Raw genomic sequence first — 23732 nt, 5'->3', positions numbered from 1 at the left:
TGAACTGCTATGGCTATGTGGAGTTTTCCTGATTTGCAAGTGTTGCAGGGAGGCTACACAGTTGACATTTCGAGGTTGTTGTGTTACATTTGAGCTGCCCAGAAACCAATTGCTTTAAGGCTCTGAAAGAGCCCTCCCTACTTTTCCTGTCCCTGCTGTGTAAGGTGCTCCTGTCATTCTCTGGCTGCTTTACATATCAAGTCTTTGTAGTCACAATTCCCTATGGTTTTTGGAATATATTTATAGAAACAAAACAAAAATACGTTTTTTTTACTTCCCTGCCCTCTAGTGTCTGCCCATTGGTGAGTGCTTCACTTTCATAACTTTTTTCCACAAAACAAGCCAAAACTGAGCTCTTTTTTTTTAGAATAAGGAGTTTAAAACAAATGTATGGACTGTAAATATAATTACTCCCAGGCTAGTTTAATAAGATGTCCAAGCCCGTCAAGTCTTTAAGATCTAAAAATAATGACATTTAAACAAAATTGCTCCATTTAACATCTGAAACCTTGCTCCTTCCTGGTTCATTGTGTACAGAATGGCACCTTGAAAACAGAGGCTGCAGAAAGGCTTTTGATATACTCTTGTGTCATGGTGGGAGAGTAGAGGTGGAACACTAAGCAGGTATTGTAGAATTAACAAAAGCTGTAGAGGGCACTTGCAGCTGTGGTTCTATTTGCAGCATCTAGCAGAGAAATCTGAAATTTATAATTTCATCATCTACCTGTAACTTGTCTCCCAGGAGTTATTTGCTGGCTCTTTGATCTCTTCTCTTGAAGCAAAATCTGAAAGCCTTGAGGCTTTGTGTGGAGAAGGAGTCTGTGCATTTAAGATGAGAGCCCCATCGTCAGGAGCCCAATAGCTGCACCTGGTTTGTTTATATTTTTAGATAGCTGCCTATGTTTGTTTTCCATGTGTTTATAACATCTGTGATTAATTAGAGGTAGCTAGTGTAGGAAAGTTCATTTTGTAAGCAATAGAATGTGCTCTTTGCCCCTTCTGAAGTTTCAGAAAGGGGTTTCATAGGCTGCATTTAGGCCTCAATCCCTGCAATGATAAAAGATTTAACTCTGTTTAACTCTGTTGGTTGCAAGAGAAACATAGTAATTCAGGGAAGTAAAATCTGGTATGCAATACAGCTTTTTCTCCTTCATGCTCCCACAGTCATCTTGGGTTCATCCTTACTTGTTGGCTGGGAATGGTCTCCTTTTTTTTCTCATGGCCCCACACTTCCCCTAGTCTAGGCACTCCATAAAGTTGTCAGAAGAGTTTGCAAAGGACAATTACCCATCCAAGCAGCAGGCCTTATGTCTGGTCTAGGAATGCAAAGGGTTCTCACTAGAAGTTTCTTATCTCCCTTTTCCTCTTCTGTGTAGTGGTGGTATAATCCTGATTGTAATTAAGCTTTCTTTTATGTTTTTTATTTTTCAGTTCCAGATTTAGGTAATGTCATTTGAATGCAAAGAGTTAATTGGGATGGAAGAAGCAGGTTATACTATATGTTGTGTTTGTATTTAGATTACTTATAATGTGTCTGCATTTGCTGTACATGTTCTTCAAGACAAACTGTAGCCACAGTCACTCATAGATCTGATAACTGTTAGCATAGGTGGCAATTTCCACTTTGCTTCTAAAGAGGGTGAACTTTCTGAGAAATTACACATATCTGCTAGAGTTTAAAATAACTGTGTTTGGTCTTGAAAAATCTTAGCCCTTTCTGTCAATAATTTTGCATGTTTGCTGTGACAAACCTGCACTTCAGGCTTTTCACAGTTAAAACTAATGAAAACCTTACATTTCAGCTGTATCATAAAGGAGATACCACTGTAATAGAGTTACTGGCAGTTTTGCTGAGTTGTGGACTTAGGCTCTGCAAAGGTGCTTTGTTCAGGCATCAGAAGCAGCTCAGGTGGTGCAAAGCTCCGTGGTGAGCTAGAGCTGAGCTGAGGCAGGGTACCACAGTTCCACCTGTATGGATGGATGCTCATGCAACCAGGGCAAGCCCAATTCAGGGAGCTGGAAAGTGACTTCTTTTGGGAGCAACAGCTCTGTGAGCCAGGACACATCAGCGTTGATGCAGGAGAAGGGATGGCTTTATGAGGTGGGGTGTCAGGGAGGCAGGACTTCTTCAGCTCTGGCTTCTTCAACAACCTGAACCTCACCTAAAAAACATAGCTAACATGGCTTTTATTTGGCTGCTGTCTTCTGTGCCATCTCTCTGTTGACTGGAATAGCGTGGTGATAGAAAAGACTGTGGTAGCACTGTAACTGTGATTTCATGCTTTGGCAGTGCTAGCAACAGTAACAATGTGGGGAAGAGCCTTTCACCAGCCTTTCTTCAGCTGGAGACTAGAAACGTAGGGGGGAAGAAAGTGCCACCAGCCTTGATCTGTGGTTCAAGTTTTGTGTTTTTTAGTGAATACTTCACACAGAATGCTACAGGGTGGGAGCCCCACCCTGAACTGACAGAGGAAGTCCTTGAGCCTATGTGCAGCCCTGTATCTCATCTTTTTATGAAAACATAGTAAACAAGAGAGAAACTAGAGTTTGGTTGAGAGCAGAGGTGAGTAGCTGCAGCAGAAGGCCTTCTGCCATTCTGAATTAAGTCAGCATGTCTGAGGTTGTGTTTGGACATTACATGAGCTTCTCTTTGTCATAGCAAAGGGAGATTTTGTTTCGGTCAGGAACCCATCTAACTGAAGAGCAGAATACTGGAATCAGTAGCCTTTCTACAAACATTGCATGTTGTCTAACCAACTAATTTGCAGTCCAGATATCACCTTCTTGGCTATGATGAGCTAGATACTTTGACCAGAGAAAATCTCATGTGCTGTCCCTTCCCTGTCAGCCTACACATCTGATAGCTATTAGTAGTGATCTTTCCAATTGCAGAAGGTTTTGTGGCCTCTTCTTCCCCCTGGACACTTGAGCTATGAGGGCCTGTGAAGACCCTTTTGCCTTGCTTTCTTCCCTTTATTTGGCTCCTTGCAAACCTTGGTGTGTTCTGTCAGCTGCATAAGTAAATGCAGGATGTACCTCTTTTTCTCAACAGTTGGATCAGTACCCTTCCCCTGCTATGTTTCATTCTTGGAGTCACAGAATTTGGTTCTGGTGCCACTTAATTCTCATAGTAGGTGACAGAAACTTGAATATTTGCTATCTTTGAAGTCTTTGCAAGGCTAAAAATTGCTGTTGTACGCTGTGGGGTAAATCCTGGGCAGAAAATGTTTGAAGCAGTTGGCCCAGCTTTTTTTTTTCTGCTGTTATGTTGGAGATTTGAGTTTAATTCCTTGGCCTTGATTCAGTCTGCTTATAGCAGCACTAGTTTGATGCTTTGCAACAATATTTCCCTTAATTCAAGCATTGCAATATTCAAAATGTGACTTGGACTGAGGCAACAAAGGTTTCACACATTGGAGTTTTGGACCCTGTCTCACAGGAATTAGTACTTTGAGGCAATGATTAGCAACTTCCATCTCCCTGCTTTGTATGGTGGGGATGTGCATCATCATAGATGGTCCTCTGTGCTGCTTCTTAACTCTGGGGGTCATGTGGAAGGACAACAGTTGAAATGTATAGCTACAAACATTTTTGAAGCAGGGTGGAGGCAGAAGACAGTTGCATCATTGATCTCCAGGGAGATTCTCATGGTAGCTAAGGGTGTGACCGCAAAGATACTAATGCTTCGGGAATTCTGGTGATGAGGCATCAAAATGCCCCACAATAAGTAACAAGGAGACTAGAATACTAGGATGTATGTGGTAGGAATTTCATTTGATCCTTCCTAGCCAACCCAGCTGTGGTAGGAAAATAATGTCCTGCTGTCAGTCATCTACAGGTGAGGGGTATCAAGCTCATCTTGGTAACAGCAGATGTTGCAAATACCCATGTGGCTGGTTGAGGGAGACAAAAGTATTTGCAGCTCGGTTAGGGGCACCTGCTAGACTGTGGTGTCCTACACCTTGTTGGTCATGCTCTTCTTTCACTAAACCATTTTCAGTGCTTGCTTGGCCCTTGATACTATCAGGCAATTTTTCTGAGGGGGCTCTGTTCAGCAGCCTGGGAGGGGGAGGCCCCTGCTGCAGCCCTGGCCTTAAACCCAGCCTCTGATTTCTGACTCTGTCTGGCAGGGCAGTTTTTGCTCAGTTTTGCTGACACTATTCTTTGTGGAGCCATGCTGTAAACCAACATACCAGTCCAGGTTAAAATAACTCTTTCAAAACAATTGTGATCTGAGTCCACAAACGGTTTTGTCAGCATAACAGAGGGCTAACATGCTTTGTCCCAGGCCTGGGTACAAGAATGAGGGCAGGAAGTTTAACCTTACAGAGGATGAAAATACCACACACAGATCATGTGGGAACAAAGCAGAAAGGCAGGCAAAGGGTATACCTAGCTGAAATTGGGTATTGCAGATGTTACTTCTGCATTCTGAAATGTCCCAGTAGCAGAGAATTATCAAGGAATTTTTTTCTGCATGTAGCTGAAAACAAAAACTCCCAACAGGTAGTACTACTCTTATAGTTCCACAAGGTTTATTTAGTGTCTGGCAGGACTGTTCTCATTAGGGGCTCACTCAATGTTTTTCTAGCAAAGCTGGCCATGTGATTAGACAGATAGTGAATTTGAACCAAAGTATCTATTACTTCTTTTAGGAAAGGGGCAAGTGCCCTGGGGAGGTGCAGGAGTTACTTTATGGTGACAGTTCCCTGGTACAGCTTCCCATACAGCATGAGTACAACTGGGCCATCAGTGGTGAGGCAGAAACTAGTGGGATGTGGGAGAGGGGCAAGAAGGGGTCATGACTTAAGATGGACCTACTGCCAGACTAAACATTCATTGAACAGTCTCCCCAGGAAGTCAGAATGTTAATGTTAAATATCTTTTTGCAGTTCTTGGTGTTAGTAAGGTGCTTGGTACAGGCCTGACATCTTTGGAAGCAAGCTGGGGCAACTGGAAGCTGCACATGCAGCTGGTGAGAGAGCAGTATTGGAATAAAGGCTGGGTGTGAGATTGGGAGGATGTGTTGACCAGGGCTTTTGAGTGGGGAGGAAGGAGGTAGATGTCTGATACTGTTTGATATTTTCTGTCACTTTATGTAAAGAAGGGAATAGTGTGTCTATTTATAAGCTTGCAAGTTAGTAGTTTGGTAGGGCGGCAGGATTGAGACTCACAATATCTGGAACAGCTGAGAAATATGGGACAAAACCAATTAAAAATGCAGTTTATACGTTTTGGTACCTGTAGTCAATGGCATGAATGGAGGATGGCTGGCTGTATAGCAGTTCTGCAGAAGAGGATTGGAGACATTTCACAATTTGTGAGCCAAGCACGAGTGATCATGTTATGCATTTTATGTAGACAAAAAAGGCAAACTGGCTGGGACATACAACTAAGAGGTATTATTTAATAATCATTTAGCTCTGTAAAAGCTGGTAAAGCCTATGCTGGAATACGTACCCAATTTTGGACACTATACTTCAAGAAAAATGCAGAGGAGGAGTCCAAAAAATAACAAGCAAGCAAGCAAAGGTCTGGGAAATCTTATCTGTAAGGAAAGGTTGAAACAATGGTCTTTGATCATTTTATATAGCAGAAGACTCTAGGAAAACCAAAGCTGTCAAATATATAGGGATAGATGCAAAGAGGAAGAGAATAAATTGTTCTCTGTAATGATTCCAGGTGAGTTAAGGAATGAGTATAAGTTGTAGGTAGGGAAATGTAAGTTAGACATTCAGAAAGGTTTTTAAATAGTAAGGGCATCTATGCCCTGGGATAATAGTAATTTCAAAACCAGAAAAATGTGTAGGGGCTATTTAACTTTGAATGGGGTATGATTTTACAATAAACACCCTCTTCTGACATGTCAGCTCCATCCTAGATTGCTGAGGGAAGCAGTGAAGGATTTGTGCCCTCTTGACATTTTCAGAGGTCAAATTTGAAGTTTTCTGTCATGTTGCCAGCCCAGAAAGCTACAACCTAGTGCTTGTTTCCAGAGGACTAGTTGTGAGAGACTGAAATAGTTCTTTACTATATTATTCCCCTTGCAGTTTTACTTTTTAATATCTATGTGATTTGGGAAGAGGGCTTTTCCTTTTTTTTTTTTTTTTTTACTTGAGGATCTGCCTTGCTTTGTTCTTCTGTATATAAGAGCTTTCTTGGTCTACCTGTGAAATCAGTTGAACTCCTGCAGTTGGCTTTCCTAACCATTTGCTTTGGTCAGGGAAATGTCACTTAAAGTTCATGTGCTGACTCTTACTGACAGCAGTGATAGGCAAGAAGAGGAGAGTAAAGAATTACTGCCATGCCTGCACATTCCTTTGGTAGTGAGCTTTTGAAGACTCAAGATAAGGCCTGCTTTGCTTGTCTCCAGATTTGATTTTTATGCCAGTTTATATATTGCATAGTGTCTTTGCCCAAGTGTTCCTGAACTTTTATTTCACTTTTCTGTGATACACATACGATGAAAGAAATGAATGTTTAATTTCAAGCACATGCATGTTCACAAGCAGTTCATACAGCTTAAGAGTATTTCCCAGTATCATCTGTTGCTTGCTCTTCATTGAAATGTGACGGTCAGATGTCAGGAGTTGATGTTGCAGCTATCCAGTGAAGTTCTTTGTATTATTTTTCAGTTATTGCAAAACCATATCTGTACCCTTACTTTGGTTTATCCCAAAGTGCAATCAGTGCACTTTGATTTCACAGCTTGCATAACTTTTCCTGATGATTTCTTTCCATAACCAGATTGCACAAAACTATCTTTAATCTGAACAGGAACCATTTGCCCCATCATTGTAGGGGTCTGTGTACTCACTTGCTGTGGTTAGTTCTCAATTATTGTTAATTTATTCTACAAGCTACTCATCATTCATGGGTGAATCCCATCCATGATGCCCTGGTGTGTTTAGAATTCCTGGCATATGGAGTAAATTCTAGTATTTACCCCATTGATGTGAACCTAGAGGGACTCAGTATTTCACAGAATGTATGTCTATCTTAACACTTCGTCTTCAGCTCTTCCGTTTTATTGTCAGAAAGACTTTAGAAGTCTACATATGCATTAGAAGTAGTTTTACGTTGCATTTTTGCAAAAGCTTTTATTTTTTAATAACCTTTTGAAATGTAGCTATGAAGTTACATTTGAGAAATAGTTAATAATTGGTCTTAAGTGAAAATTTGTGTGAGTAGATAACATTTTGTAGGACCTAGATGCAATACTTTGGAGTTATTAACTGTACAAGTTAAAATTTCTGTCTTCAAAAGATTTGTAACTTACCTTTAAAGCTGTAACTTTGCTGTTTAGCTTGATGGTAATTTAGAAACTTCACCAGGCAGTTTTAAATGTATTTCAGAAATACAAAAAGAAATTACTAAGTTCCCTTCAGCATATTCTGAATGCAAGCCACAATGTGATTGTTTTCAAAAACAAGCTACTTGCACATTCAGGAAAACCATGAGGAGCTAGTGGCAGTTACTGTTGTTGGGTTACAACTAATGTCACCCTCTTTCTCTAGCTGTACTGTGGGACGTGAGCTTTGTGTACTCCAGAGGAACCTGGCAGAGTGAGAGATTCCTCCAGAGTTAGTTCGGTCCTGGACAGCAGAGGATCAGTTTCTTAAAACATGATCTATTTTGGCTCTGGTGTTATACTGGGCCTGAGGGGGCGAGGAGGTCTGTTATATGGAGAGCTGCTGTTAATTCCTCAAGTTGTGGTTTTCTGTCAACGGACAAATGTACTTTCCTGGCCAAGTGTTCCTGTTTTCAGAATAGTTTCTCTTACATGGAGCAATATATATGTCCTGTGGACCTGCAGTATTTGTAACCAGCTGTTGCATGTACACAAAACACGGGTGCAGGTTAAGGAAAGACTTGCAGCTTCCTTTCACATGTGAAGGTAGTAAAGAGGATTTACAGTTCATTAGGATCCTCTTCCATCCTTCCAACCATTTCATGTATCAGTGCTGTTCCCTTACTGAAGGGTCCTGGATGTTTTTTACTCCACATAGAAGCTTGGAAAAGATATTTGTTGCGGGGCTGGTTTCAGCTCGTGTTCTTGGGCCCAACTTTGAACAGTGGTTAGTTCAGCTAGAAACGTAGCCCATATTACTTTTATAAGTGGTCCACAAGAAGTCCAGTGCTGTCAAAGGGAGTATGTCAATTCACATTGCTTTATACCAGCTGGAGAGCTGGTCCAGTGCATTGAAAGATGCAGGAGGCAGTTGCTGCCGTGGATTTGTTAACTTAGTTGGCCTGAAGGGACGTGCAGTGAGAGAACCTCCATCATTCTAATTAATTCTTCAAATGTCTTTCCCTCAACAGCTCTGAAAAGTCCAGCTGCATTTCATGAACAAAGAAGGAGTTTGGAGCGGGCCAGGGTAAGATGCAATATGGTCTTTGATTTTTTTAGGGAAGCCAGGAGTAGTTTGTTTTAGTTTTGAGCATCCTGTAGCTGTTAATGAGATGCAGAAGGAAATTGTTCATATTCTGGATGTAATACAGCAGCACTATGCAGTCAGAGGTATATTGGATGGGCTGTTCTTTAGCTTACATGTGGTGGTGGTTAACCCTCAGTGAACTAGTTGTGTCTATAAACCATTGAATATGATTCCTGGATTTCCCCTGGAGTCTTCTTTCTGGAAGTCACTGATGCTCTCCCACTGTCCATATACTTCACATTTTTATTTTTATGGTGGCTGTTTTGCTTCTGTTCATGTGGAGCTCAATTCCACCTTTGAGGAAAGTGTATGGTTTCTCTGTTACCTGCACATGCACTTGTTTATCTAGGACATTAGGAACTGAAAATTTAGTGGAGAGGATCAACCCCACCCCGTAAAAAATCTTGTAACACTGAAATCAGACTTCTGGCTCTATAGAAAGAGGAAGTCAGGAGTCACACTTCATGCTGCACCTTTGCTAACTGGGGGGTTTCTTGTTGATTTCTGTTCCTCAAAAGGCCTCTGGGGACAGTTTTAGTTTTTCTGATTAGCTTACAAGGGAACAAAACCTGTTATGACTGCTGGGCTAGGTTTTATTTTAAAAGTGAAAGCAACATAAGTAAAAAAATAACAGCTGTGATTAAAGGCTGTAAGGGAGAGTGTTAGCACTTTAAACTCTGTGGAAGGTTTGGTACAGTGGACTTGGCATTAAGACCAGTGTCCCAAAGGCTTTTGCTTCTTCCTCCTCTATTTTTCTTCAACTCTTTTTATTAAGTCAATATTTTGGTGAAGTTTTCTGATTGACTTTAATATCTATTTTCTCTGAAGGCCCTTTCTGATGGCCAGTAGTCTCCAGTCTGTTACCTGCTGCTCTCAGATTCCCATCTGGCTGTGTAAAGGGTAACGTGCTCAGCCCGGGCAGGGTCATTCATCTCTGTACATTGCTCTGTGATTCATTTTCCAAAGACAGAGCTAAAAGCAGTTCTGGAAATTAAATAGGCCTTGTCATAGCATTTAGATTCTGCCTGCCAAGGGAGTGTATGGGTTCTTTAGCTTAACAAATAACATATCATTAAACAAATAAAAAAGTATGCCCAAACCACAAGTCAGCCCTGAATGCCAGCAGTATATGAAAGTATTTGCTGTGAACAATGGAACCAGTGCATCCATCTTTAATGTAAAAAGAAGAGTCTTGAATTTCACCCTGACACAAGTTAGGGGTGTTGCATAAAAGGGGAAAAGAGGGCTTCAGCTCTTGGGGAAGTCCTTTCCAGTTTCTGTTCTGTGAGTGAGCAGTGCAATTTTACACTGAGATGATGTACAGTAGAAGGTCATCTTTAGAATGCACTCATTTTCTGGGTGCTCTGGGACAGAAGATATGCCCCTTCTCTGTTCTATGTTTCTTTACATCTCAGTGACAACTAAAGGTGGTTGTTTCTCTCGTTTGTGCTGTCCAAGATTACCTCACTGCTGTGTGTGATCAGCTCAAATCTGTTCTTGCTTGCCTGTTTTTGCTGCAGACAGAGGACTATCTGAAACGAAAAATCCGGTCCCGGCCAGAGAGATCAGAGCTGGTTAGGATGCACATTTTGGAAGGTATGGCACATGCTAAGCAGGAAAACACCAACCATAAACTTTATTGTAATTAGTTATTTAACAGTTTTCTCTTTTGCCTCTGACTCTCAAGTCTTTCTTTCATTTGGGAGTGGGCAGAAGATGATGCCTATTGCATGATTTACTGGGAGGCGTTCAACTCTGCTTCCATGAAGATTCTCAGAAGAATCTGAGAATTTTGATTCTCAGATTAATCAAAATTGTGCAGTTTTGTGTAGCTGAGCAATAATGAAAATGAATGACCATGGTTTGCTTTTCTACTAAGGGAAGACACTGTAAACTATCCAAGAAGGAATGAGGCAGGTTTGATCTTAATTAGTAAGCACCTCAGTTTCAAAGAAGGAGTACTGTGCTGCTGCTCAGTACCACATCTTCGGACACAACTGTGTCTGTCTTTGAAAGGAAAAGATTAACAAGAATCTGGTGACATCAGTTTGAGAACAGTGAATTTGTCTATTTTAGAGTTACAAGAGCTACTGTAGTTATCTTAGTAACTTCAGTATACCTAATATCTATAATATCTTTATAGGGCACAGTTATCTATGCTTTTTGCAACTATTTTTCTGTCTACTTATCTACTGTTACCTACAGTTACTTTTCTGTATAAAAGTAAAATACTGCTGAAGTGCATAGGTTGACCATTGCTGGATTGATACCGTTTTATTTACTTTCCCCTGAACAGAGACCTCAGCTGAACCCTCCTTGCAGGCTAAGCAGCTGAAGCTAAAGAGAGCCAGGCTGGCAGATGACCTCAATGAGAAGATAGCGCAGAGGCCAGGTCCTATGGAGCTGGTGGAGAAGAACATCTTGCCTGTGGAATCAAGCCTGAAGGAAGCTATTATAGGTAAGGCCAGAGGAGGATCTGTGTTGAGGACATTTCCTATAGCTGGCTGTGATTTTCTATCAATTATCCTGCCTGTCTAAGGGCATGCAGTCCCATTCTTGGTCTTGTTTTCCTGTCTCATAGTCACAGTCTTTCAGCCCCAAAGGTTTGGAAAAGCTGAACTCCTTTCTGCCCCAGACAGCCTACAGAGGTGTAAAATTATAGGGACCGTGGTCATCCCAGAATAACTGAAAGCAATTGCATACCCTAAAGTCTTGAAAGACTGTTGAAGATTGCATTCCCTAGATTCTCTCCTTAAAAATCCCCCTTTTAGTATAACATGTCAGCAACCTTGGTCAGGGAGAACCCCCTGGCTCAGATCAGGCAGGGGAGACAGAATATAAACAGGTGTGATGAAACAAAAGCTGTCTGTGAACTTAAAAACTTCAGAGGATTCAACCCCTTTAAAAATAAACCAGAACAGATGTAAATCATGCCAGTGCCATTCCAAGGGTTGAAAGGAATGCTGAGGAATAGCCTTCCCACTGCCTCAGCAGTGTTCTTTCCCATCTCCCCCGCCTGAGCAGTCAGTGTGTGTCTGTGGTTATTCATCCCCCCAAACACATACAGCTACTCTAAAGACAAATGGGACACAACTGGGAGCAAGAAAGAATACTTCTCATGAGAAAGGGAAAGGACAGTGTTGAGGGAGAGCCTGCCTGCAGTATTGCACAAGAGAAGTGGTTGAGGAAGAGAAAAAGTCAGCTTGTGAGCTGGAGCATTAGAGCTGTGGCTTCCTTCTTACATTGACATCTCTCTGATTTCTATTGCCTTTGTTTTAGGTGCAAATGATAGCATTTTCCTGCTTACCAGGATTAATTTGAGATAATGTGATCTAAAACACATTAGTGCATTACAGATGTACATTTAAGTGAATTTGTCTCCTAGACATGCAGATAGACAGAAATGCTGGTCAGGGACACCACTTAATCCATAGCCCTTGTTACTTGTAAGACTAGAGGATAATTTGGGATTCTGTCTTGAAGAGGGATTCTACCTTCCACCACACAGGATGTTCATTACCAAAGAAACTGTGATTCAGCTTTGCACTGTCTAACCTTCTTCTTCTTTGGTGCCAAAATGATAATCAAATAAGCTGTGCCACACATCTGGGTTTGGGCAGAGTTCTGTTGCTTTTGTTATACTTCCTGATCTTGTCTAGCTAAAGGGACCCCAGTCGGCACCATTTTATTCTACTGATAGCAGAGATGAATGTAAACACTTAAAACTGGTCCAGTTTGGGCTCTGTTCTCTTATTTTTAGTTGGTACTTTAAGCAGAACTCAGGCACAGCTCTCTCCATGCCTTCATTATCTTTGTGACACATCTAGTGATAAGTGAAATAATTTCTTATTCCTCTTTAAAGACCACAGTTCATGTTTGTGTTTCTAGTTGGACAGGTGAACTACCCAAAGGTTGCAGACAATTCCTCCTTTGATGAGGACAGCAGTGATGCCCTCTCCCCAGAACAGCCAGCCAGCCATGAGTCCCAGGGGTCTGTCCCATCACCAATGGACTCCCGGATTTGTGAGCCTCTCCCTAGCACCACTGGCACATCACTAGCTCAGGTGAGAATGTGGTGGCCTCCTGCAGTGCCCTGGAGCTTCACAGCTACTGCTGATTTGTATCAAAGGATCCTAAAATGTGAGACTGAGGAAACCTCAAGAAGTGTAGTCTGTGAGATTTCACAAGGGGTCTTAGCTCTGTGTGGTGTTGGTGAAGCCCTCTGGTTGTTCAGAAGCCCCTGTAGTGGTGCCATGTGGGGAAAGGGGACAGTCGTTACCTGGTGTTACAGCCTGTGTTGGTGTTGCACTGATTCTGGCAGGCAATGCTGGGAGATACAGATGTGGGATTTTGATTCCTTTTCTGCCCTAAAAAATTGTGCTGCTTCTCAGGGACAACTGAAGCAGTGGGTTAAAGGAGTCTAATCAGTGACTTGAAAATTTGCTGCTTCCCTTTAAGCAGACATACCTGCACTCTCTTAAACCGTTTCCCTCCTTGTATGTGTATTTGTTATGCCTTTTTCTGTTCCCACAGGGTACATCCCAATTGCAGATTAGCGCAGACTCCAGTGAAACACTTTTCTTACCTGAACAGCCACCCCCACCTCTGCCACCTCCACCTCTTCTGTCTCCTAGTCTTACCAATGGAGCGACTCTTACTGCTGCCAAGCCCCCACCAACACTCATTAAGGTACTATTTTGGCTGATTGCCTCATTGTTGTAGTCTGAAGGAAGATGAGATATTTACTCTGAAAAAGTCTTGGAGTTGGAAGTATTTTGCTAACAGAGGTAAGGGAAGTAAAGCTCATATATCACTAGTGTCCTCCGTGGACACTGGTTGTAACATACTGAATAAGTTTTTCTGATCCATGGTGTATTCACCTTCTGTAAAATGGGTCCTGAATGCAAAACAATCAGCATTATCCATAATTAGAGTCAGTGAGTCTGCACTGGATGAGCAAGTGATCAGGAGTGCTGAGAAGGATGACCATTGTGGTGCAGTATGAGCTGCTGCGGGCGCTGTGACTGTACTGTTGCCTGAGGTAGAGGAGCATGGAAAGACCCTGAGGTCAAATCTGGAGAATTTTGAAATTAAAATCCCAGTGTGCATTCTGGTTTACATGGGGTGTTATGTTGTTTCAGCGTTTCCATTCTTACTTGCTTCCTCCTTTTCTTTTAAATAGCAAAGCCAGCCCAAGTCTGCTAGTGAGAAGTCCCAGCGCAGTAAAAAAGCCAAGGAGTTGAAGCCGAAAGTCAAGAAGCTTAAATATCATCAGTATATTCCCCCGCACCTAAAGCAGGACAAGGGAGCTCCTCCCATGGATTCCTCCTATGCCAAAATTCTCCAGCAGCAGCAGCTCTTTCTCCAGCTTCAGATCCTCAACCAGCAGCAGCAGCAGCACTACAACTATCAGACCATCCTGCCAGCTCCACCAAAGTACGGGTCCTAAACAGCAGCTCTCTCTTAGGAAGCACCTGCTTCCCTGCTGCTGCTATCAGAGTCACTGTGTTGTGGGTGTGAGGTGGGGTAGTTGGCTGCAATGCACTCAATCTCCTTAAGGTACAGTGGCCCTCAAAAAAGGGCTGGTGTCAGATGAGTCAGACAAAAGCATCTGAAGTGAGTTGGTTGGCTGGGTAAGGGGCATGGATATAGTCAGAGGCACTGGAATGATTTAATGTCTAAGGTGGCACTAGTGGCCCAGATGTTTCTGAATGTGTATGATTGTTGATGTTGAGGACGTCCGGTGTCTTTCCACCTTGGTTTTGATGCCTGTGTTTTTTCTTTCCCTGCAGGCCTCCAGGAGAGCAGCAGAGTGGTGCCAGTGCCCCTGCTGTACGCAGTCTCTCTGCCACAGTCAGCAGCACATCTTCCGTGTCCTCTGGTTCCAGCGGGCTGATGCGACAAAACAGCAATGCTGCTGTGGGCAAGCCTGGCCCTCTCCCTGCCAACCTAGATGAGATGAAGGTAAATGTCCTGAGAAGCTCCACAGTCCTTTTTTTTTTTTTTGCCATTTTCAGTGGAGAGGGTGGTACTGAACAATGTTGGTGCCCTGGAGTAGGGCTGAGACGGATGAGCAGGAGTTAGCGATAGCAGCTGGCATTGCTGCCCTGCAGTCTGTACCTGAGGTGCAGGTTTGTTGGCCTGCAGGAGGGTCAGTTTAGTCCCTTGCCCCATGGCTCTGGTAGCAGTTAATAGTTGTTCTGGTTAGAGTGCATGCTTTCTTATTGTTGCCCTCTTTCTTTTTTTACTAAATCAGGTAGCAGAGCTGAAGCAAGAGCTGAAGTTGAGGGCCTTGCCTGTCTCAGGTACAAAGACAGGTCTGATTGAGCGTCTGAGAGCTTATGAAGAGCAGAACGGTGCAGCCAGCCAAACAACCTCCACTCCCAAGCCCAGCACGGCTGCCAGGCTGAGCACGGGGCCAGCCCTGGTCACCACTGGCATTGCACCAGCAGAAGTCGTTGTGGCCACAGTCACCAGTGGCGCTGTGGTGAAGTTTGGCAGCACAGGCTCGACTCCTCCTGTTTCTCCAACTCCTTCTGATCGCTCGCAAATAAGCACAGGGGACGAGAACTCAGCCACTGGAGACACCTTTGGAGAGATGGTGACTTCACCCCTGACCCAGCTCACCTTGCAGGCATCTCCAGTGCAGTTCCTGGTGAAGGAAGAAAGCTCCAAGTCCATCTCCTGCAGCGTAAATGCACCCAGGTCGGAGCGGTGCAGCACTGGGAACAGCAGAGATGCAGAAGTTAGGGACAAAGACCAGATGCTGCAGGAAAAGGACAAGCAGATCGAGGAGCTCACCCGCATGCTGAAGCAGAAGCAGCAGCTGGTTGAGATGCTTAGGCTACAGCTAGAGCAGGAGAAGCGCTCTCAGCAGTCGCTGCCAGCCCCGGCGGCTGCGGGAGAAGGAGCAGCCCTTGCCTCCACCCCGGCAGCATTTGGCACCCAAGTCAAGATTGAAAACGGTTTCCTGAGTTGCCAGTCTGCAAAGCAATCCAGTGGCCAAACAGACCAGTTCAGCCCTGCCCCAACCACCAGCCAAATGGACACTTCGAATCCAAGCCCAGTGCCAAAGAAAGCCGTGATGGTGAAGCAGGAGGTGCCAGCTGCAGAAGCAGAGCCGCCGTGCCAGTCCCACAGCCCGCGGCTTTTCCTTGGCCAGCAAGGAAGCGCCCTGAGCGACCTCATCAAGGGCACCCCTCCCCCCACCCTCATCACCGACTCCACAGGGACCCACATCGTCCTCACCGTGACCAAGCAGAGCGCTGAGAGGCAGGGCCTCTCGCCCCACGGGAAGGCAGGGAGTAGCTGCCCAGCCTTGCAGGTAGGCACGGGTTAGATCGCGTCCCCACTGCAGGCAGTTGGGGGTTCCTCTCTCCCTCTTCCTGCTCCTGTTGTTCAGGATGACTCAATGCGGTGGAAATTCAATGCAGTGACTCCTAAAATGGCAGAGTTGCTTGCTGCGGTGGCTGGTAGTTCATGGCTTTGTGAGACAGAACAGTGTAAGCAGATCTTCAGCAAAAATATGGGAGTTGGACAGTGGTGGACTGTCTACAGCAGTGCACGATTGACTGTGTGCATCATAGGCTGTTCAGCATTCTTCCAAACACATGGCTCTGCCTTTTGTCAGGCAGGATCTTGGGCTTGGAGGACAAGGGTTTGCTGCCACATTTCACTACTTTTTGAAAGAACAACTATGTCTGTGCTATTAAAAAACAGAGGGTGGCTTTAACCTCTTGCAATTCATTATGGAGATTGTTGTTGGAGTGATAGGTCACCTTGTCTACCCAGCGCTGAAATCAGACCCTGGGAGCAGGCATTGGCTTTTTCACTGCTTTATTTTAATGCATGTCAGTGTTTCAAGTGTTAACAGAGTCTTTCATCAGAGATGATCTACTGTTCCCCTGTTGGTATGAGCTCAGCACTTAACAGAAGTGTTCTGAGTGTTTCTTCCAGGAAGGGATAAATATGCCCAGGTTTTATAGCCTAAGTCAAACCCCAGTGTCTTCCATGGCATAAGAAAAAGTTTTCATTCTTTGCTGCCACATTCCTTGCACCTTCTGCAGAGCATGTGGCAGTGTCTGCTATCGGGGCAGGCACTGAGCAGGCTGCATTTGCTGTGTAGCAGGTGAGATGTGAGCCAACTGTCTTAAGTATCAGTGTCCAGTGTCACCCTTGATACCCCAGGATCTCTCACCTGAACTCCAGCCACTGCTCCACAAGGGCACGGTTCCTGCATCATGTTTGCCAGCCCTTGGCATGGGTAGCCCGGGGATTTTAGGAGTGGTACTACCTTCTCTTTCCAGTCTCTGAATCCCACCCCAGTCTGATTTCTCTGCTTGGTAGAACAGAACAATTGACTGAATTTCCTAAAGAATAAAGGAGAGGGAAAAACAAACTTCCTAATCCTTTTTAGAAACACAAGCCTCGTTCCATGTTATGTCTAGGGAACAGCTTCTCACAGATACCCTTTCATTTCCAGAGAGTACAATCATCACCCGCTAAAACTTCCAGCCAACCACCGACTCAGCTACCTGCAAGCACCCCTCAGCAGCCCACGCAGCAGCAGAAGCAGCAGCAGCAGCAGCCCCTGCAGCAGGAGCAGCCTGGAGGACTAAACCCATCTGTCATAAAGGTAGCTTGCTGCCTGCTCACTTTTCTTCCTTGTTTTCCTTTGCATGCTGCTGGGGTTTGTAGCCGTGGTGAGAAGGGGACACACACACACACAGAATCCTGATCAGAGACCATCATCACAGCAAGTGAGATGTCACAGCAGCTTCTGCCACAGCTTGCAGATGCACAGAGTGCTTAGTTTTCAGCTTGAATTTGGCAGCAGAAAAGGAGTGCCACTCTGTTCCCCTGTAAAGCCCATGAGGCATGAAATTTCAGGAGCACTCGAGGTCCATGAGGTCTCCCCCCATGGGCAAGCTTGGGAGTGATGTGGAGAGTTAAAAGCAAAGAGCTCTGGGCTGACCCCTCACAGTTTACTCACTTCTGCCCTTTGGTCCCACATCTGAGCAGAGTACCAGCTGGTGTTAAAACATGTGCTGTCTACCAATTAAAAACTATAAGAAGGCTGAGTGGGCATCCTTGATTCACAGTGGTGTCCCTGATTCTTGAAGGAGCACTGCTGAACTGAAAAGGTGGCTACTGCATGGAGATAGGGTGGTGTGGGCATTATGACTGCTGCTGAAGGTGGTGTATGAGCTCTGAGAGGAGCACAAGGGTGTGATTTGCCCTCAGTAAGTTTGCAGACCACACCAAATTGGGCAGGAGTGTTGATCTGCTGAATGGTAGGAAGGCACTGCAGAGGGACCTAGACAGGCTGGATCGATGGGCCGAGGCAACTGTATGAGGTTCAACAAGACCAAGTGTCGGGTCCTGCATTTCAGTCACAACAAACCCATGCAAAGCTACAGGCTTGGGGAGGAGTGGCTGGAAAGCTGCCCAACAGAAAGGACCTGGGGGTGCTGGTTGACAGCAGGATGAACATGAGCCAGCAGTGTGCCCAGGTGGCCAAAAAGGCCAACAGCATCCTGGCTGCATCAGGAATAGTGTGGCCAGTACGACTAGAGAAGTGATTGTGTCCCTGTACTCGGCACTAATGAGGCCACACCTCAAGTACTGTGTGCAGTTCTGGGCCTCTTGCTGCAAGGACATAGAGGTGCTGGAGCATGTCCAGAGGAGAGCAACCAAGCTGGGGAAGGGCCTAGAGAACAAGTCATAGAAGGAACAGCTGAGGAAACAGAGGTTATCTAGTTTGGAGAAAAGGAGGCTGAGGGGAGACCTCATTGCCCTCTACAACTACCTGAAAGGAAGCAAATTACTTTCTTTACTTCTACCAAGTGAATAATGACAGGACCAGAGGAAATGGCCTGAAGTTGTGGCAGGGGAGCTTTAGATTGGATATTAGGAAGAATTTATATACAGAAAGAGTGGTCAAGCACTGGAACAGTCTGTCTGGAGAGATGGTTGAGTCACCATCCCTGGAGGTATTCAAAAGCCGTGTAGATTTGGTACTTCAGGACATGCTTTAGTGGCCAAGGTTGTAGATGGGTTTTTTGTGTTGATGGTTGGACTCAGTGAACTTAGAGGTCCTTTCCAACCATGATGATTCTGTGATTCTGTGGTTCTGTGACCTCTTACTCTCTGGTGCTGGTGAACGTGCTATGATTTCCATTCCCATGCCTTGCACATACCTGTTGGTCATCCCTTGTGAAGTGCTGTGCAGGTTCAGGAAAGAGAGCACCTCTGGCTTTACTCCTTCTCCAGGTGACAGCTGTAAAGAGGCTTTGCTGTGCATCTTCTCCCTTTCTAGTCCACTTAGGTCTCTTTCTGACATATAATTAAGATAAAATACAGAAAGATTATGAACAGCTTTTAGAGACTGGAGGATCACTTCTGAGTCAGATGCTGGAAAGGATATGAAGACAGGAGTAATTTCTAGTGTAGTCACAGTGGGGTATCCACTTTGCAAAAGGCCAGTGCCTTGGCCTGCTTTGAGACTTTGGAGGAAATGCAGAAGGGAAATGAAGACACCTTCTCCCTCAGCCTCCTATAGCTTGTGTGCTGTGGTAGCATCTGTACCAACTCCTAATCCTTTTGCCTCCCTTGTAGGGTCAGAAGCCAGGTCTGCAGGTGGTCACAGGGCAGCTGCCCCATACCATGTAGTCTTTCTCAGCACCTCCAAACCTGCAGCCCTTTTTCCCCAATGGTTTCTCCAAATGGTCCCAGAAAACTGGTGCTCCTGGCAAGGGTAGACCACACAGTGTGTCAAAAAAGGTGCCCTCCCAGGACATCCCAGTCCTCTGTGCCAGCCCCTCTCAGGAGGTGAGCAGAACCCAGAGCAGCTCTGCCAGCAGAGGCCTGGGGTCACTCCTCTACCTTCAGGTAGACAAGCAGTTTTCCAGGGAAAACAGTGCAGAAGAGCATCAACACCTACAAGTGTTGGAACTGGCATTCAGCTACTGCTGGGGGATCTCACTGCTCCAGGGCAAAGAGCCTTAGTATGGATCACATATAACTGCAGAGGCAAAGACCTGATCCACATTTTAAATTTTCTTATGGGCAGTTGTGTGCTGATTCATCTGGTAAAGCTGAGTCATGAGCACCATTTCCTGCAACCCTTGGGGTTTCCTTTGGAGATCTCTGGTGCTACTGAGTGTTCTGGTGCTCTCCACCCACCATGAGGCTGTGAAACTAGCTGCTAGTGAAGCTTGGTTGTTTCCCCAGACTAGGCACTGCAGAAGGAGATGGATAGTAGATAGTTCCTGGGTATCATATTGTGCAGAGTAGGCTAAACACAGCAAGGGAAGTGTCCTTTCTGAAGTGCTAGAGGAATCCCCCACTTGGACAGCTGAGGTTCTCCCCATCCAGCAGCAGCCTGGGGGTGGTTTGTGGCATGGCTGATTTAAGGTTAGAAAAATCAGCCAGATTTCCAGCTGTGAGTTGGAGGGGAAATCTGTCTTCCTCCCCTGCAGCCACGGTGTAGTGCAGAGTACACAGAAGGAGCCAAGCTGCTGAGAGCAAAGCGGTGCCAACCTCTGTGCAGCACTCACCCAGAGAGGGGGTGATGGACTCTCAGAGCAGCTGTGAGACAGGACTTGATGTGGGCTTTCCCCTGATCACTCCTCCTGCCTTTGTTCTGAGCAGCCCTCATCACAGCCCGGCTCTCCTGCTGCCCCTTCCACATCCCAGATGGACCTGGAGAAGCAACAGCACACGCCGCTTTTTGGAACTACTCCACCTCCTCTCCCTGTTCCCTCGGTCCCAATGAAAGAGCCACCAGGCTATGAGGAGGCCATGAAGCAACAGCCAAAGGCTCAGGTGAGAGCAATTCTTCTCCCTGGTTTCATTGGAGAGCAGGTGAAAAGTTGTCATTGTAAATCTGCTTAGATTTCTGATCTGGGCCAGTAACCAGAGGGGAGACACATTGTCCCTTTCTAACTTCACTTTCCTAGCAGAGTTCCTGCTGGAGGGCTTGGGACAGACCCTAAAGCACAGGTAGAGCTCCCAAACCACTCTCTGCCTGGGGAGTGTTAGTACAGCAGCTGCTGACTGTACCTTCCCACCTAGCAGCAGCCTGGGGTTATGGAGGATTCTGGTGCTGTGCCTGCCTGTGCTTGTTCCTGCTAGATAACAGCCCCGTCTCTGGGGCGAGGGGGCAGAGCCAGCAGCCAAGGGTGCTGCTGGAGGTGGAATCTCCCCTGGGAAACTGGAGGTTAATCCTGCGCTTGCTCTCCCCAGGAGAACGGCTGTGCCAGCCAGCAGATGGACGACCTGTTTGACATTCTGATTGAAAGTGGAGGTAAGGTGGCAAAACCAGCATTTCCCAGAGCCTTTGTTCTGAGCCTGGGGATCACAGAGCACTGAGGGGAGAGCCGGTCGTGGCCCAGGTCTTTGCTCCTGTGCCCCGGCCAGTGCCTTTAGCACAGGCAGAAGTCATTAAGGTGCTAAGGGAGATGTCAGTCAGACGTTAGGATGATACAAAGCTTCTTGGTGGTTCTGCTGCATCAGATCTGGGCACATCTATTCTGCAATACGAGACAGAGCTTGAATACCCCAGAGGAGGGCTGAAAACTCCCTGCAGCAAGCTGAGAGCAGGCACAGGATGACATTCCTTATCCCAGCTGATGGTCAGTGATGGCTCCATCTGAGAGGTCGCTGTTGCTCTTCTGGGTGGGAGGGATCTTTCCAGTGTTTGGCCAAGCTTTTCCTCACCCTGACCTTCTTGTTTGTTCCCTGGACAGAGATTTCTGCTGACTTCAAGGACGAGTCATCCCCAGCTGGGAAAGAACCGCCTGCAGCCCCAGCCTGCCCCTCACCGCCCAGCAGCCACCCTTCCTCAGAGCTGGTGGTGCCGGTGTCCCTGGGGCAGCAGGTGCCTGTGGGCCGGCTGGAGGACTTCCTGGAGAGCAGCACGGGCCTCCCGCTGCTGACGGCAGGCCACGATGGGCCAGAGCCCCTGTCCCTGATTGATGACCTCCACAGCGAGATGCTGAGCAGCTCAGCCATCCTGGACCACCCGCCTTCACCTATGGACACCTCGGAATTGCACTTTGCTCACGAGCCATCTGGGGGCATAGCCCTGGATCTGGCCGAGGCTAACTTGGACAGCATGGACTGGCTGGAGCTGCCAGGGGGGCCCGTGATGAGCCTGGCTCCCCTTAGCACCGCAGCTCCCAGCCTCTTTTCCACAGACTTCCTTGATGGACACGATCTGCAGCTGCACTGGGATTCTTGCTTGTAACTCTGTGAGCAGAGACTGAAGGGAATGGGAGTGGGAGGGCAAGGGCATGCACGGGGGAAGAGGCCAGTCAACCAAAAAAAACCAAGAAATGAGCTCCTGGTACTTGTACTCCTCCCCCAACAGTGTCCTTCCTCCACGAAGCCGGCAGTGATGGCAAAGGCAGAGCTGCTGCTCCAGTCACTGCTTCCAGGGCAGGGAGAATGGGTGCTGGGGGGTGTGGAGAAGAGGCTGCAGGAGCTCTGGGGCTGGTGGCCTCCTGCCCTCTCTGTGCAGCCTGGCCCAGCTTGGGTGAGGGAGGAGCCAGCAGCCCCTCTCCCTCCAGGCAGGAGCAGCGATGGCAGCGCCTGGGCTGCAGTGCTGGGGGCACCAGATCCCTCGCCTTGGGACACAGGATGACTGGGCCGGAGCCGTTTCCAGAAGCAGCATCCTGCACTTTGCTGGGACTGGCAGATAAAGGGGCTTCTGCTGCCCTGGCACAAGTGGTTTAACAGTTGCAAAAGGGGTTCCTACCTCCAGAGCAGGATGCAGAGGTGGGAATGCTGGCTGGGGGCCTGGAACAGCTGCCCTCTGCCCCCACCGGCTGTCTTGTCAGGGGAGGGTCTGATCTGCTGCAGGGCTATGAGGAGCTGGGCAGAACAGGCACCTTTTCCAAGTGTAGCCACAGGGAACCAGGGTTCCCCACCAACCTGGTAATGGCTAAGCTGGTTTCCCAAATATCGCTGAGCATGGCAGAGGCCTGCCTGCTGCTTCACTCACTTTGGGCTGCAAAACAGATTCTTAAGGTGCTAAAATCCAGGTCCTTACATGTTAAATCTGTCCTGTGCTATGCCCCAGACCTCTGGCTGTGTTGGAGCCTACCCTTCAGGCTCCCTCCTGTCCCCCCAGCATGTGTGACATCCCCAGGTAAGTAGAGCAGCCAGTCTGTGGTGGGGTTAGAGGCAAGACAGTGTCCGTGTGTTCTGGGGCACGTGTGAGGGGCATAGCGAGCAATGAACAACATATCATTAGGGGCCATGTGCAATCTGTCTCCTGCCTTCAGCTGTGCTGTTGCCTCCCTGTAGCAGGTGCCCCAGTGGAAAGAAGCAGCTGAGGGTGTCAGACCCACCAGGCAAGCAAGGGTAGCTGCAAACTGGGTGTTGTGTGGCACATCACAGGTCCTAGCTCAGTAGTAAGAGGTGGGACCCTGAAAACAAGTAATGGGTGGCTGACCTCTGCTCTTCCTGCCCTCCAGGCCCATGGCATAAGAGGCAGAAGCAAGTGGCTGCTTGTGGCAGTGTGCAGGCAGCTGCTGCCACGTAGGGCCCCAGGCTGGTGTCTCGGGGTAGCTGCTGACTGGACTAGTAACCCAAGCCCCCAGAGCCATGACCACGCTTTTCCTTGTGCAGCGTTTTGTGTTGGAAACCCAAGCCTGTGGTTCTCCCTTTTTCTCTCTCATATGCTGTTACTCCTGTCACTTTTAAATTCCTGTGTTTGTTAGTAGTAACTCACCTCTGTATTTAGCAGGTGAGACATAGCCCAGCTGTGCCCCCTGTGGCTGCCCCGCCGGGCAGCTACCCCAGCTCTGGCCCTGAGCTGGATCTGGGCTGCTCGGGGGCTGGGGGAGGCAGTTCCCAAGGGCAGGGCTGGAGGCAGCAGCTTCTGAAATCTTACAGCCTAAGGTGCTGACCCTGCTCAGGCAATGGAAGGCTGAACTGCCGTCCTGTTAATACCTCCTTGGGGATGCTGACCTACCTTTCCTCTGCACTGTCCTGCCTGCTGGCGTGGGGTAGGTGTGGGTGAGCACATGCTGCTCCCCTGCCCCTTCGGTACCGCAGGGGTGCGGGTACTGCGGGTACCTCTGCTCCAGCCCTGCACGACTGCTCTCTTTATCAGCCACTAAACTGGCAGCCAGGTGGGGGTCATGCCGGTTTTGCAGCTGGGAGAAACTCCTGCTTTTCTGAGCCCTATTTGCTTGTTAACTGCATGGGGAGCCACTTTCTTAATCATTTGCAGGGGAACCTGCTGGCAGCTTCCTTCCTTTCTGCCCCCCCCCTCCCCCTCTCTCT

General features: G+C 46.8%; 1 protein-coding gene across 1 annotated transcript in view; it reads left to right on the top strand.

Moving 5' to 3' along the window:
* The window catches only part of MKL1 (megakaryoblastic leukemia (translocation) 1), a 45612-nt gene extending 23836 nt beyond the window's left edge, over positions 1 to 21776 (top strand). The window contains exons 3-14 of the mRNA XM_009996345.1: positions 8323 to 8378; positions 9959 to 10034; positions 10735 to 10896; positions 12327 to 12502; positions 12972 to 13127; positions 13621 to 13874; positions 14231 to 14402; positions 14695 to 15762; positions 16921 to 17073; positions 20091 to 20264; positions 20685 to 20745; positions 21188 to 21776. Coding sequence (XP_009994647.1) covers positions 8323 to 8378; positions 9959 to 10034; positions 10735 to 10896; positions 12327 to 12502; positions 12972 to 13127; positions 13621 to 13874; positions 14231 to 14402; positions 14695 to 15762; positions 16921 to 17073; positions 20091 to 20264; positions 20685 to 20745; positions 21188 to 21687 — 3008 coding nt within the window. The 3' untranslated portion in view covers positions 21688 to 21776. The remainder of the gene's footprint in view (positions 1 to 8322; positions 8379 to 9958; positions 10035 to 10734; positions 10897 to 12326; positions 12503 to 12971; positions 13128 to 13620; positions 13875 to 14230; positions 14403 to 14694; positions 15763 to 16920; positions 17074 to 20090; positions 20265 to 20684; positions 20746 to 21187) is intronic.
* Positions 21777 to 23732: the final 1956 nt, after the last annotated feature.

The sequence above is a fragment of the Chaetura pelagica genome, unplaced genomic scaffold (genome assembly GCF_000747805.2).
Source record: "Chaetura pelagica isolate M959 unplaced genomic scaffold, ChaPel_1.0 scaffold414, whole genome shotgun sequence".
NCBI classification, from domain to species: Eukaryota; Metazoa; Chordata; class Aves; order Apodiformes; family Apodidae; genus Chaetura; species Chaetura pelagica.
Note: the sequence above shows the minus strand (reverse complement) of the source record. Positions and strands in the feature narration are given on the sequence as shown.